This window comes from Leuciscus leuciscus (genome assembly GCF_965113295.1).
Source record: "Leuciscus leuciscus genome assembly, chromosome: 19".
NCBI classification, from domain to species: domain Eukaryota; kingdom Metazoa; phylum Chordata; class Actinopteri; order Cypriniformes; family Leuciscidae; genus Leuciscus; species Leuciscus leuciscus.
Window position 1 is genome coordinate 31,251,999 of NC_138743.1, and position 15,058 is coordinate 31,267,056.

A 15,058-nucleotide genomic window follows, 5' to 3' on the forward strand; every position below is an offset into this window, starting at 1 on the left:
CGTCAAAGGAGTAAATCTACATGGGGATGGTGGCTTGTTATAATTGGCGATGCCCGATTTGTGACCTCATAGTTCTTTAGAGTCGATTCCGTTTAGATGAATCAACTGAATCGGTTCACAAAACCGGGCTGAACAATTCGTTCACGATTCGGATTAAATCAACAACCAGAGTACTTATTGAGTCACTTTAACCGATAACCGTCTATTTTTGAGACACATTCGACATAGTTGGCTTATATGTAGAATTTTGTTAAAACGTGCAAACATGTTTTCAGTATTGTTTAATGTAAATATTAAGTATATGTATTTTGTATATGAGCTGAATCATGGTCACTAAACTGGGACACAATTAAGGGATTAAAATAAATGTAATAATTAAACATTATTATCAGCAAAAAGTAATAATCAGCAATATGTGCATATGTATTACTTTAAACGGTTTGGGCATATCATATGCCAAACAATGATTTAAAAAAATACATGAAGGAAAAAAATTATTCTGTACACTCATTCATTAGCAATAAACAAATTAATCAATTAAAAATAAAATAAATACAACATGCTTTAAACAATTATAGCCTATTAATGATAAATAAAAATAAGAATAATTGATGTCACGCAAAGATGTTAGGTATGGCGTGATGCGTATTACGTCATGACGTAAAAGAATCACTGGATCTTTTATGAACCGTTTCTTTGAAATGAACTGTTTGAGAGAACCGTCTCGCAAATCTTCGCATCAATACCACTTCTCAAATGTGCCTTCATGCTTCCCGTACTTGAGTTCCTTGCCTCCATTGAGGAAACCCCGCCCACGCTGTCTTCTTGACACTAGTCTGCTGGAAAACTGTTCCCTGTCTATTCCAGTGCATGTGTTTTCAAACCTCATCATGGAAGAGGCATGTCCACCTCTGCGATGCTTTCATGAATCACACATCTCTGAGCTTTTCAACGATGACGGCGTGCAAACGGTGACCTCGAAAGAACAGGTGAGCTTAACTCTTAGTATTAGTTAGCTAATTGGTACTAGCATAGAGCTAACTGTCTATTACTCTGCTGCTACTGTGCTAAAGGATACAGTAATGCATACCGAAAGTCCTGCACGTGCAGAATATAATTATACTAATAAAACTGCGTCACCCAGTACGGATTCCCCTAGTTCTGTTACGATGCTGTAAATAATATATATTCATTTAAAATATTAGCTCACCATAAACTGATATTTTGTCATCATTGTAGGAAATACAACATGAGAGTGTGTAAATAAAATAAAACTCTTCATGTTTGAGTGAACTATCCCTTTATAAACGTTTTTGAACATTACCCTGTCAGGAACAATGTGAAATATTTTTCTACAATGAGAATGTACTTATACTTCACGGGTTTATGTTATGTGGTACTGTAATGTATGACCTGCATTATTATTATTATATGGGTGGTTGACAGTTAACTATGAAAAGTTATAAAGTGAAAGATGATAATTACATGTATAGGCTATTTAGAAATCTTAGCACCAATACATGGAAAATTTGCTTCAAAGACTTTTGAAATTATGCATGAATTAAAATGATAGCCTACTAATTTTTTTTTAAATACATACATAATAAAATTATATGATTACATAAGGAATACATTTTTTTATTTTTTTATTATTATTTTACCTCAGAATTTTCAAGCACTGGTAGAAATTCCAGTACACACTACTAAGTCATACTATAATTTTCAAAATAAATGTATAAGCCATTTGTCCATTTTTGTGTCTTTGTATGACACGCTGAACAGGATGTGATGTCAGCCACTCATATGCGCACAGTCAGCATCAACCACAATGATCCTTCTGTTAGCATGTGGCTTGCTGTTGTTGTCACATTTTCTGTTTGGTTATTTCACCTCCACATTTTTGTTTCCTGTTTTATCATTGAATCCAGAGAAAAGTTGAATGCAGTATTCAAGAGGTATACAGTGTTTACCAACAAATTCACACCTCACCGCAGTAAGTAAAGTTTAGCCTTTTCTGGCCATTAATACAAAGCAGGATCTCCACAATATTCAGTTTCAATGTGCTGCTTTTGGACAGCAATTATTTTCTGTTATTCTGTACAAGTACATGTTTTGTATGTGACGATGTCTTTGGCAGCAAAACTAACATCAGATTGTCCTCTGCTTGTGTCTGCTGTGTGTGTTTTGTAGCATTCTTTTTTCCACCCATTTGTATTATTTTGCAGCAGCATCACATCATATGCAGGAAAACTTCTCCGGTTACTATCGTAACCTCGGTTCCCTGAGAGGCGGGAACAAGACAATGCGTAGCAACGCTGTGGGAACTCCTCCCTTCTCCACTTTTGTTGAAATCTTATGGGCTAACACCAGGTTGGAACAGCTGGCCAATTGTCGCGAAGTATGCAAATACTGACAGGCTCGCGGGCAGTATAAAATGCACGGATGCGACAATTACGTCAGAATCACGACTGAACGCTTGCACAGCTGATCAAACTGCGAACACGGCGGCTAACGCAATGTCTTGTTCCTGCCAATCAGGCAACCGAGGTTACGACAGTAACCGGAGACGTTCTCTTTCGAGAGCGGTAACTCTACATTTCGTAGCAACGCTGCGGGAACTGTATCTCCCGCCGTGAGAGTAGTGAAGATAAGTCTGGAGAAACGGGGTCAAGCTACACAAGCCATGGAAGAGACAGACAGTCAGCCAATAGCCGTGCCGCTAGGAATGCTCGCATCTGAAAGGCGGAACTCGACCAATGAGACATCAGCTCCGACCCTATCCAAATTTGCATATCCAAACGCAATGAAAGCAAAGGGTGCACTGATCCAGGGAAGACACAACACAGTAAGCACTTAAGCATGAGGGTTAAACACAGTGCCAACGGCAGTAGCGGCGACAGCTTAACACTAGTAGCCATATACACAGTTAACATGGGGATGTGCGCCGCTCTGATGGAGAGAAAATGTCGATCCGCCCACAACAGGAGATTCGCTGCCGGTTTGAAAAGAGCTCTGGAGCGCACGCCGCCCTGGCGATTAATGTACGAAACCACAGACATGTTGTCGGTTCGAATCAGTACATGCTGCTGCTCCAACCTCGATCGAAAAGCTTCCAGGGCTAAGGACACCGCCTTTAATTCCAGACGGTTTATGTGCCACTCTCTCTGTGATTCTGACCACAGACCTGAGGCAGGTACGCCCAAGCACACTGCTCCCCACCCTGAGGTTGACGATCTGTCGACACCACGGTGCGTTGAGTCACTATTCCCAAAGGCACTCCTGGGCTGAACATATCCGGGTTGCGCCACAGTCTCAGAGCGCTGAGTCCTCCATCCTTTTTTAGCACCACGAAATAGCGGCTGTTAAAACCGCTCTCCTGCTCGCTCGGAGGGACACGCTCTATCGCTCCTTTTCCGAGCAGACTGAGAAATTCCTGTCTTAGAACGGGGGTGTTTTGGGGCAATGTCAGCGACGGGACCACACCATTGAACCGGGGTGGTCTGCGTCTGAACTGAAGAGAATATCCGCGTTGAATTATTCCCAGTAGTCACGGTGACACGCCCTCCATGTGTCTAGGCAATGACACAGCGGACGCGTTAGTTCTACGGCCGCTGTTGCCACTGGTGACTTGTGATTGGAGCCCCGCCCCAGCAAGGCTAGAAGCACTGGCGGGGTAATATTGGCATTCTCGCGCCCTCGAGAGGCCCTTATAGTTATTGGCTGCGACTCCGCGCTGCTCTGGGGCAGGGTGGGTGACACAGTGCTGGGTGTAAGAGGAGGAAAAAGCTCTTTTTGTGAAGGGATACATGTTTTTATTGTGGAACTCACACAAATAGACACAGCATTTACACAAACATTGCATTTGTCGTCTTTCGGAACACAGGGGACACGATGTAGAACACAGTGCTTGGGGGAGGGGCCTCCAGTGGACTCTCTCCTCCTCTTGACTTGTCCGTTAGGATGAAGGCTTGGTCACCGAGGATGGCGCGCTGGCTCTCTCGTGGCGCGGGCTTCTCCTCTGAACCTGACGTTTCCTCCCAGGCCCCGTCCACTGCTTGCGGCAAATGTCCGGCTCAGGGTGGGGTGCCGCGGCAGGCTGTCTAGCCGGTCCATGAGCGGGGCGAGGAAGAGTGAGATCTCGACGTGGGCTGGAGCGAGCGACGGGGCATCACGTGGCTCATTACTTTCGATCTTCTGCGTCTCTGAGAAACGCTCCGTGACTGACTCCACGGCGTCACCAAAGAGGCCGGAGGGAGTGACTGGAGCATTGAGGAGCATCTTGCAGTCCGCGTCCTTCAGGTCAGCTAAGGTTAACCACAGGTGCCTGTTAAGGACTATCATAAACCCCATGGAGTGGCCAATGGCTTGGGTAGAGCGCTTGGCCTCCATAAGCGCATGGTCCGTCGTCGCGCGCAGATCCTTGACGACGTCAGCGTCCACAACACCGCCATCCAGGGACTGCAGCAGATTGGCCTGGAACACCTGCAGTATGGCCATGGAGTGAAGAGCAGCTTGTGGAAAAAAGCTTATGTCCGCGAAGAGGACAGGTGAGCGCGATGACGAAGGATGATAGCGGCTCCAGGCCTTGCTGTCGTCTTTCGCCTCCAGGCGGGGGAGGGCCCATCAGCGGCTCGCTGGCGGCAGTGGGCCTCGTCCCCGTTATGGCGCGAACCATATCTCTCCTGGCTCTTAGGGCGTGCACCGGCAGCTCGGCGCAGTGGCCGCAGGTGGAGTCCGTGAACGCCGCCTCGGCGTAGGTGAGGCCCAGGCTGGTGACACAGAACTCGTGCTCGTCAGGCGGGTCAATGGGGCCTGCACAAATCTTGCAAGTAGACGCCATCGGATGTGTAGAGAAAAAGATTCTAGTTCTCCTGGTGCAGCTTACACGGTTGCAACGTGAAGAAAGAGATTCTGACGCAATTGTTGCTTTTATACTGCCCGCGAGCTTGTCAGTATTTGCATACTTCTCGACAATCGGCCAGCTGTTCCAAGATTTCAACAAAAGTGAAGGGAGGAGTTCCTGCAGCGTTGCTACGAAATGTAGAGTTACCTCTCTCGAAAGGGAACCTAAAGTCAATATACTAGTGAGATTTGCCTCGCGTACAGCTAATTTTCACCTTCTTACACCACAGCATGATGTCTGTGTATTTCAGAACTTATTTCCTCTATACTGAGAGTACTTGCAGATGAAATAAGACACCCAGATGTGATTAAAACTGATGTAATCAGACTGCAAGACAAAGGTTGTGTAACCTAAACATTTAGAAGAGATGCTGTAGTAGCACATCAGCTGTTCTAGCACATATCCAGATGGTACTTTTTGCTGTGTTGTCATATTTACAACTTTTTTAATTTTACACTCTAATAAGAAAACTGTGGGAAAACACACTCGTAGGTGCTACAAATATTCATCCAGGGAATACAGGGAATAGATACATGTTCAGATGATGCCATGCTTACCATTTATTGTCTGTATTCTGTAATATCATCAATATTTCAGGTTCTTGTGGTGCAGTAAATGGTCAATTGTTTTTACATAAATAATTAATAATTATATGCACTACTGTTTAAAACTTCAAGGTCAGTAGGATTAAATAAATAAATACTTCTATAAGGATGCATTAAATTGATCATAATTCACTGTAAAGACATTCACAATGTAAACAAAAGTAAATGCTGTTCTTTTGAACTTTCTATCAAGCAATCCTAAAAAAACACGTTTTTTTTCTAAATATTAATCAGCACTGATAATAATATAAGCTAATATAAGCTAATAATAATATAAGATAATATAAGCTTGAGCTAAATTTCTTGAGCACCAAGTCAGCTTATTAGAATGATTTCTGTAAAATCATATGACTGAAGAAAAAACTGTGAAAAAATATGAGACAAAAGAGTTGTTTTAAATAGTTTACATCCACAGACTGTCAATTAAACTATAGTTAATTATTTCATGAATGAAAGGACAAATTAATTATCCCGCAAGGGAAACGCAACAAATTTTTCAACTTCAGCATTACTTCTCATGAAACTTGCCTGGAGAAGGCCAGAAGTTGCTCTAATCTACTTATCACAATGCAATGAATGCAATGCTTTCTTTGGTTCAGAACAAGGGTTAAGGATCTGTTCTCTCAGCTGAGGTACCCTCAAATTAGACATGCCCCGGCACCTCTGCGGCCAGCACTGAAGTCAAGCGTATTGTGTGTAGGCTGTGTTCTGACTCACTGACTCTTCCTTTGATGGGGATAATTGGAGGATGTCAGCTTAGTGGATGAACTTGCTCTGTACAAATAAGTTGTTGCCTTTTAGTGAGCTACTATAAATCTTTGAAAAGTTTAAATTGATCTTTTGCCACGTTGTGAATAAGGAGATCATTTAATGTAAAAATGATGATTTATAACAGAATTTGCATTAGCTAGATTCTAATAAGATGGTTAAATGGATGACTCTACACTGCTTTTTTGTTTTGTTTTTCAGGCCCGCTTTACTGAGGGAACAACACTATCATTATCTGAAGAAAGGTTTACGCCATCTATCTGATACATATGAGGTAAACAATGTCTTTTAAAGAAAAGAAAAAACTTAAAGGGATAGTTAACCCAAAATAGAAAATTCCGTCATTTACTCACCCTCATGTTGTTTCTGGCCTGTATGAAAACAACAAAAAATGTTATCTAGCATAATGTTTTCAAACCAAGGGGGGAGCAAGAGTCTGTGGAAAAAGTCTGATAATAAAAAAATTATAGAATCACTGCACTCAACCGTTTTTTCGGTGCGCAGATCCATAAAAATATCAATGCTTTCAAATAAAACAAAAAACAAAAGATCCGCTCTTGCTATTGTATTTTATAAAATATAATACATCATTTAACATTTACAGATATTGACATTATTATAGTTTCATTCTGCTTTATGAATAATCATGAGAATAACCACAACTTCTTATAATTTTTTTATTGACAGTTATGGTACCAAAAACTTAAGCTTAAAAGAAAACAATCCAAATAATATTTTCATGACAAGACAATGTTTTCATTGAGCAGCTTAGATATTCTGCTAAATAGCTCATTTTGGGTTTTACGTTAAAAAGTAAGTCATACAGGTTTGAAATGACACAAGGGTGTGTAATTGATGACAGAACTTTTATTTTTGGTTAAACTTCCCTTTTAACGGCTTAGTAAAAAAAAGTTGTTTAGTTTTGTTATTAACACAAACGCACAAAACGGGTTTTACACAAGGCCATTAAGGATCTACAGCCTTGCACATTTAAGACCATGTGATGCATTACTTGTGTATGTGAGTGGGTGGGAGAGAGAGAGAGAACACCATGCTTCTAGTTTTTGTGTATTTGTACGAGAACACCATGTTCCTGAGCAGCTCTGTGTGTAAGAGTGCTGGTAATGGCTGCTGAATCTGCATGTTGTCTGGCTTCAGTGTTTGGATGCCAGCCGGCCTTGGCTCTGCTATTGGATCCTGCATAGTCTGGAGCTGCTAGAGGAGCCTGTGCCGGCAGCTGTTGCCTCAGAGTGAGTACCAGCCCTTCTCTGCACATCATTATCAGTGTACACGTGGCATGGAGGCAGGTGTTAAAGGCCCCCTTACCCAGTTACTATCCTAGATAATGTCAAAGTTACATCAAGCTGTGACACAGATGCTTTCTTTCTCAATGCAAACTACGCTTCGATCGCTTTGTAGTTGCTGGGGTTAAAACCTTTATATCTTCTTATTACTTTGAAATAGACTGGAATAAAAATCTCTTATTCAAGTGACTGTGTTAAAGAGGTGAATTCATACGTAGTGTACTATATTTTGTTGTGATTGTTACTGTATTCCTTAATGTTTGTTAATCCATGCTTTTTCTTAAAGCGATAGTTCAGACAAACAGAAATATCTCTTTTGACTTTAATAGCAAAGTCAAATTAGAGATTGGAGTATATTTAGTATAATTGTATTTTCAGTCACAATAATAGGGATTCACAATATATCGCCACTATACCAGATTTTTTTTTTCACTTATTGGCATCAGTCGATATTGCAAATTCTGCATGCTCATTTCCCCTGTTTTTACAATTAGATTAGCATCATCTTTAAAAACACTTTTTTTAAATTAATGATACCGTTAAATGTAATATTTAGCAAATTTCAAAATGAATATTCATTTCTCCTACTGTACATTATAATGTTGTGGTGTCTAAATTTACTTGTAGCATTTAAAATGATTGATTTTAGGTTTAAGAGGTTTATTTTCAATTTAGACTCAATAGATTTTTAATATCTGTCATTTATCGGCTATTGTTCATAACATGAAAATAAATTAAAGTGATTTCCCTAGTGAATTTCTGGCTTTTTGCGTACATTTTTAGTTCTTCTCATTCATTTACATGCCTGTTGATGTAAATATATATCACAACCATGAATGTTGTCTGTTAGTGTGTGCCAGTTTCTGGCCAGATGTCAGAGCCCGACAGGTGGCTTCGGTGGAGGTCCGGGTCAGCACTCTCACCTGGCACCCACCTATGCAGCTGTCAACGCCCTTTGCATTCTGGGTACAGAGGAGGCTTACAAAGTCATCAACAGGTTTCACGTTTGCTTTGTATTATCGCCTGTTTACCTTCAGATGTTGTGTGGATCATATTGCCATAGTAGCACATTCTGTCTGCCCCCTCCCCCATCAGAGAGAAGCTCCTGGACTTCCTGTACTCTGTGAAGCAGCCAGATGGCTCCTTTGTGATGCATGTGGGCGGGGAGGTGGACGTCAGGTGAGTTCTGTCACCGTGCTTTCAACATACCCTGAAGCATCTTCACAACGGCCATACATCTTCTTATTCTCCCTGTTGTGATGTTACTATACTGAGGCATTCTTCAGGAGTGACCTTTTACTGTTGCCAACAGACTAGTGCTAGAAAAATTCTTTATGTTCAACATAGGTCAGCGCTGATCCTACAGACTTTCAGTCTTATTCTAATAATGTAACTTGTGGTTATTGACATGCATAGTTCTGATCAGTGTCTGTTGTGTGTCTGATCTGATAGGAGTGCATATTGTGCAGCTTCTGTGGCTTCACTCACTAATATCATCACTCCCACCCTGTTTAATGAGACACACACTTGGATACTCAGGTAATTCCTTCCACATTCTCTTTCAAAACATGTGCCAATTCAGTTTCATTCAGATTATGTTGGGGTCAGTGTTATTTTAGTATTATTTATATACTATTATAGGATTTATTAATGCTTTGAATTAGCTTTTATTTTTATTTGTCATTTTGTTTTGTGACTTTTATTAGTTTTTTTTATATATATTTCTATTTAGATTTGATTTAGTTTTTAGTTGTTATACCATTTTAGTACTTCAGTAAAAAAAAAAAGTTTCAATTCAAGTTGTTTAAATTTTTCATCTAATATTTATATCAGCTTTATTTCATTTGATAAAAATGATATAACAGTATTTCATACTTTTTGTTTTAGTTATCTATAACAACAATGGTAGGAGTTGAATGTTGCAAGGCTGAAGATTTATCCAATGTCAGTACTATAGAAATGTATTTATTATTTCTTCCCCATAACAGAGTTGAACTATGGAGCTTGACAAAGCCAATACAAGTATAAAGAATAAAAAACAAACATCAAACCTCTGGTTTTTAGCTATGTGATTTAATATACAGTTTGTCCCTTAAATTTGATGTCAACCCACAGAACAGGGTTGAACATTATGAATTTTAATATTCATAAACGCAGAATTTACATAGATGTTTAGGTATATACAGTGAGGAAAATAAGTATTTAAACACCCTGCTATTTTGCAAGTTCTCCCACTTAGAAATCATGGATGGGTCTGAAATTGTCATCGTAGGTGCATGTCCACTGTGAGAGACATAATCTAAAAAAAAAATCCAGAAATCACAATGTATGATTTTTTAACTATTTATTTGTATGATACAGCTGCAAATAAGTATTTGAACACCTGAGAAAATCTATGTTAATATTTGGTACAGTAGCCTTTGTTTGCAATTACAGAGGTCAAACGTTTCCTGTAGTTTTTCACCAGGTTTGCACACACTGCAGGAGGGATTTTGGCCCACTCCTCCACACAGATCTTCTCTAGATCAGTCAGGTTTCTGGGCTGTCGCTGAGAAACACGGAGTTTGAGCTCCCTCCAAAGATTCTCTATTGGGTTTAGGTCTGGAGACTGGCTAGGCAACGCCAGAACCTTGATATGCATCTTACAGAGCCGCTCCTTGGTTATCCTGGCAGTGTGCTTCGGGTCATTGTCATGTTGGAAGACCCAGCCTCGACCCATCTTCAATGCTCTAACTGAGGGAAGGAGGTTGTTCCCCAAAATCTCGCAATACATGGCCCCGGTCATCCTCTCCTTAATACAGTGCAGTCGCCCTGTCCCATGTGCAGAAAAACACCCCCAAAGCATGATGCTACCACCCCCATGCTTCACAGTAGGGATGGTGTTCTTGGGATGGTACTCATCATTCTTCTTCCTCCAAACACGGTTAGTGGAATTATGACCAAAAAGTTCTATTTTGGTCTCATCTGACCACATGACTTTCTCCCATGACTCCTCTGGATCATCCAATTGGTCATTGGCAAACTTAAGACGGGCCTTGACATGTGCTGGTTTAAGCAGGGGAACCTTCCGTGCCATGCATGATTTCAAACCATGACGTCTTAGTGTATTACCAACAGTAACCTTGGAAACGGTGGTCCCAGCTCTTTTCAGGTCATTGACCAGCTCCTCCCGTGTAGTTCTGGGCTGATTTCTCACCTTTCTTAGGATCATTGAGACCCCACGAGGTGAGATCTTGCATGGAGCCCCAGTCCGAGGGAGATTGACAGTCATGTTTAGCTTCTTCCATTTTCTAATGATTGCTCTAACAGTGGACCTTTTTTCACCAAGCTGCTTGGCAATTTCCCCGTAGCCCTTTCCAGCCTTGTGGAGGTGTACAATTTTGTCTCTAGTGTCTTTGGACAGCTCTTTGGTCTTGGCCATGTTAGTAGTTGGATTCTTACTGATTGTATGGGATGGACAGGTGTCTTTATGCAGCTAACGACCTCAAACAGGTGCATCTAATTTAGGATAATAAATGGAGTGGAGGTGGACATTTTAAAGGCAGACTAACAGGTATTTGAGGGTCAGAATTCTAGCTGATAGACAGGTGTTCAAATACTTATTTGCAGCTGTATCATACAAATAAATAGTTAAAAAATCATATATTGTGATTTCTGGATTTTTTTTTTTTTAGATTATGTCTCTCACAGTGGACATGCACCTACGATGACAATTTCAGACCCCTCCATGATTTCCAAGTGGGAGAACTTGCAAAATAGCAGGGTGTTCAAATACTTATTTTCCTCACTGTATATATATTTATAGCAGTTAAAATGTAATAGTTAGGAATTGGAGCATGAACAAGAGCAAGAAACATGAACAAATTACATTTATTTATTGCACTCTAAAAAGCTCCTTCACACAGAATATGTTTTTACATTCTACCGATCTGCTTTTCCATTGCTTTTCTATGTAAACATCCTCTAGAGTCTAGACGGACCATTGTGCTTGTGACTTTTACGTCTATTGCATATAGAACAGCATGTCATTCACAAGTATAAAGAAGTTCATCTCTGGACCATCCCCCCCCCATTCCTCTGCCATGTGTCTCACATTTTAGGCAAAAATAAACATTTAAAACTTTTACCTTTCTGTCCCTAAAAGAGTTAAATTTCAGACACAGCACAATATATTTCTGAGAATGAATCCCATAAATACTAAGATGTTGTGCTTTCCTTTGAACTGCAGCTGTCAGAACTGGGAGGGCGGTTTAGGTGGAGTGCCAGGACTTGAGGCACATGGTGGCTACACCTTCTGTGGTACGGCTGCCCTAGTCATACTGGGCAAAGAACACATGCTGGATCTCAAAGCCTTGTTAGTAAGTCCTTTGTCTTGCCTTGTTTTGCTTTGGCTACACTTCCACCTTTCATTTAACCTGGCTCTTCCTGTCCATTATGGTGAATAAAGTGAGGTTTATGAGATGCCTTAAAGGTCATTTGTGTGAATCCTGAACGTTGGAGGAGAAGCATCTCATTACTGGTTCCTCAGGGACACTAAACATGCTTGGAAATATTAACATCAGTGTGCCGTAATGTTGTAGATGCTTAGATCAGCAGATATTCATGGACTTTGGCAGACATTGAAATTAGGGTGTTTTACAGTCCCAGGGCACAGGCAGACTTCTCTTAACGATAAGGCAGCAGCACTAATGATATTCCTATGCTGATTCTTGGAAACCTGTAAATTGGAGGCTTTTCTCTCTTTTTCCTTCATTAGCGCTGGGTAACCAGCAGACAAATGCGTTTTGAAGGTGGATTTCAAGGCCGCTGTAACAAGCTGGTGGATGGGTGTTACTCCTTCTGGCAAGCAGGACTATTACCGTTACTCCACAGGGCTCTTTTTAAAGAAGGTGACAATATATAAAGATAATCAAGCGATTTAAAAATAAGGTTCTTTTTTTTCCCCCCATGTGTTTTGTGTCAAAATATAAACCCAGCATGGATATTTTGGGGTCTAATGTCATGTATAGTAATTTAACCTATGAAGAAAATATGACTGTGTATATAGGAGACTCAACGCTGAGTTTGAGTAGCTGGATGTTTGAGAGAAAGGCCCTGCAGGAATACATCCTCCTCTGCTGCCAGAATCCTGGTGGAGGCCTTCTGGACAAACCGGGCAAGTGAGTACAGCTCTTACACATATAAAAGAGTTTATCAGCTTGTAATAATATCACAAGTAATGTGTCAAATAAAGCAGTCATTCTCCTACTTTTTGGTTCCAAGGCCATTGTCCCCAAAAATATTTGAATGCCTCATAACTTTTACAGTTGGTTGTGATTTACTGGATAAGGATTTTTGTTCCTTGTTCTTGTCTAGAGTTGTGAGGGAATCCTTCTTTTAAATGAATTCTTTTCAATGAAGTGGTCGAAGCGGTTCACAAACGAGTCTGAATTTTTTAGTTAGCGAATCTGATTTTGTACATATTCTTTTCTAGTAACTAACAAAAAGAAAAACGTCTAGCTGGAAAGGTCATAAAAATTACATTACATTACATCACATCTATCTTGTTTAACTGTAAGAATCAAAGTTAAATTAAAATGTGAACTTTTAAAATGTGAAAAATACAACCGTCTTGGATATTTTGTCCTTTTACTAACTAAACAGACCGTACCAGATTTTCATAGGAGTTGATCAATGATTCCCCACAGGTCTAGAGATTTCTACCACACATGCTACTGTCTGAGTGGACTCTCAATTGCACAGCATTTCGGAAACAAAGACCTCCATAATGAGCTGATCCTCGGTCGAGACGAGAACAGACTGGTAAGAGATACTAAAAATTCAATTGAGCCCAGCCACACTGAGAATAATGCATTCATATAACTAAATGTTCTCATATTTCTTCTTTTCAGGCACCAACTCATCCAGTTTACAACATCTGTCCAGAGAAGGTCGCCCAAGCGATTGAACATTTCCACCTGTTACCTGTTCCGCTTCAGACGGGAGCTACGGCAAATGCGATGGACCAGTCATAGACTTTTTCCCTCTTTTTTTTTTATTGTAAAAGTGTTTGGGGATTTGAGCTAGCTTGACCTAACGCAGAGGCATCTTCTGTAAATGCTGTAGCCAAATGTCCTTTGCTGGTCTGTAAGCATCTACAGGTGGGGAAACACTCCGAGGGCCTGATATACTACAGCTTCAGCATGGGGTTGTGGGTTTTAGCCAGGGAAAACGGTAGAGACTGACAAGGCAAGGTGTTTTTCATTGCACCAGTCATTGATTGATATTTTATTGCACATACCAGCTTATTTTGGGCTTTGGCAAACATTTCCCAGAGTGCATGTGACAGTAGGTTCTGGACAGAAATAAAGACTTGGATGAAGGTGTGTTTTTATTTTTCGGTTGGTGCATTATGTATTATCTATATCCACTATGGGCAGTCCATCATTTGACTTTTATTTCTGTCATCTCTATTTGAGTGCTATTTGACAGATATGACTGAAACAAATAACTGTCAAATATATGGAAATAGTCTTGGTACAACAAACTCTCAACTACTCCGCCATGAGTACAGTGTTTACATTTTGTAAATTTTTTGTCACCTTTGCTGTTTAATGAGCATTACAACTGTATTCAATAATTCAATCATCATGCTTTTAATCTGAATATGCTGGTATGAAGTATCAAAACAGAATGGCATTTCATCTTATTACATTAAAGGAACAGTTTGTCCAAAAAATGAAAGTTGTCATTATTTACCCGCTCTCATGTCTTTTCAGACCCGTATGACTTTTTCTTTTGTGGAACACATAAAGAGAGATTCAGACATTGTTTATCCATCAATTAAAGTGAATGAGGACTGAGGATGGTTTTGCGTATGTGCATTAATGTATTTGATTCCATAACATTTCTAATCGAAATTTGTTTATTCAAACAGTGAAAAGGCCATTCACATATTTTGATTTGTATCTTTGACCATGCAGAAATATGAATGAGATTTAAGAGCTATGATGGAGAACATTTTCAATAAATAATGTAAATTTTCAATTATTCCTTACACAAAGCTGTTTAATGCCTTCAGAAAACTTTGATTACAGTGCACAAATAATATGGACCACTGTTTTTGATCTTAACATCAATATATTAAAAATTATCTCAAAGTCATACAGGTTTGAACTATGAGGGAGAGTAAATGATTTGGGGGGAAAAAACGATATCTTTATGAATATACATTTTCATAGCTATGCCATGCGTTTGCAAACATTTATGGCCGTTATAAGATTGATGCACACCAGTAATGTTTTTTTATCTAATGCACATTTAAAAGAACTACTTAAAAGTCCTAATTTAACCAAGGCCTAATCCTGGCTTAAGACAGGGACACACTTAACGACTGTAAGGCCGATTATGAATGTAATTAGATACTTAACGACTGATCATGCCCAAACGCGCCAGGACAGAGACAGTTGCGTTCAGTCAGTGTTTAAAATCTGCTCCAG

General features: G+C 40.0%; 1 protein-coding gene across 1 annotated transcript; it reads left to right on the plus strand.

Annotated features, from left to right (window-relative positions):
- The first annotated feature begins 791 nt into the window (after positions 1–791).
- On the plus strand, positions 792–13,941 carry fntb (farnesyltransferase, CAAX box, subunit beta). The gene is made up of 12 exons (XM_082147504.1): positions 792–989; positions 1,929–1,993; positions 6,478–6,550; positions 7,435–7,526; positions 8,431–8,577; positions 8,676–8,759; positions 9,033–9,119; positions 11,809–11,938; positions 12,337–12,469; positions 12,628–12,739; positions 13,268–13,382; positions 13,472–13,941. The coding sequence occupies exons 1-12, from the start codon at positions 891–893 to the stop codon at positions 13,592–13,594; spliced, it is 1,260 nt and encodes a 419-aa protein (XP_082003630.1). The 5' UTR covers positions 792–890; the 3' UTR covers positions 13,595–13,941.
- The last annotated feature ends 1,117 nt before the right edge of the window (positions 13,942–15,058 follow it).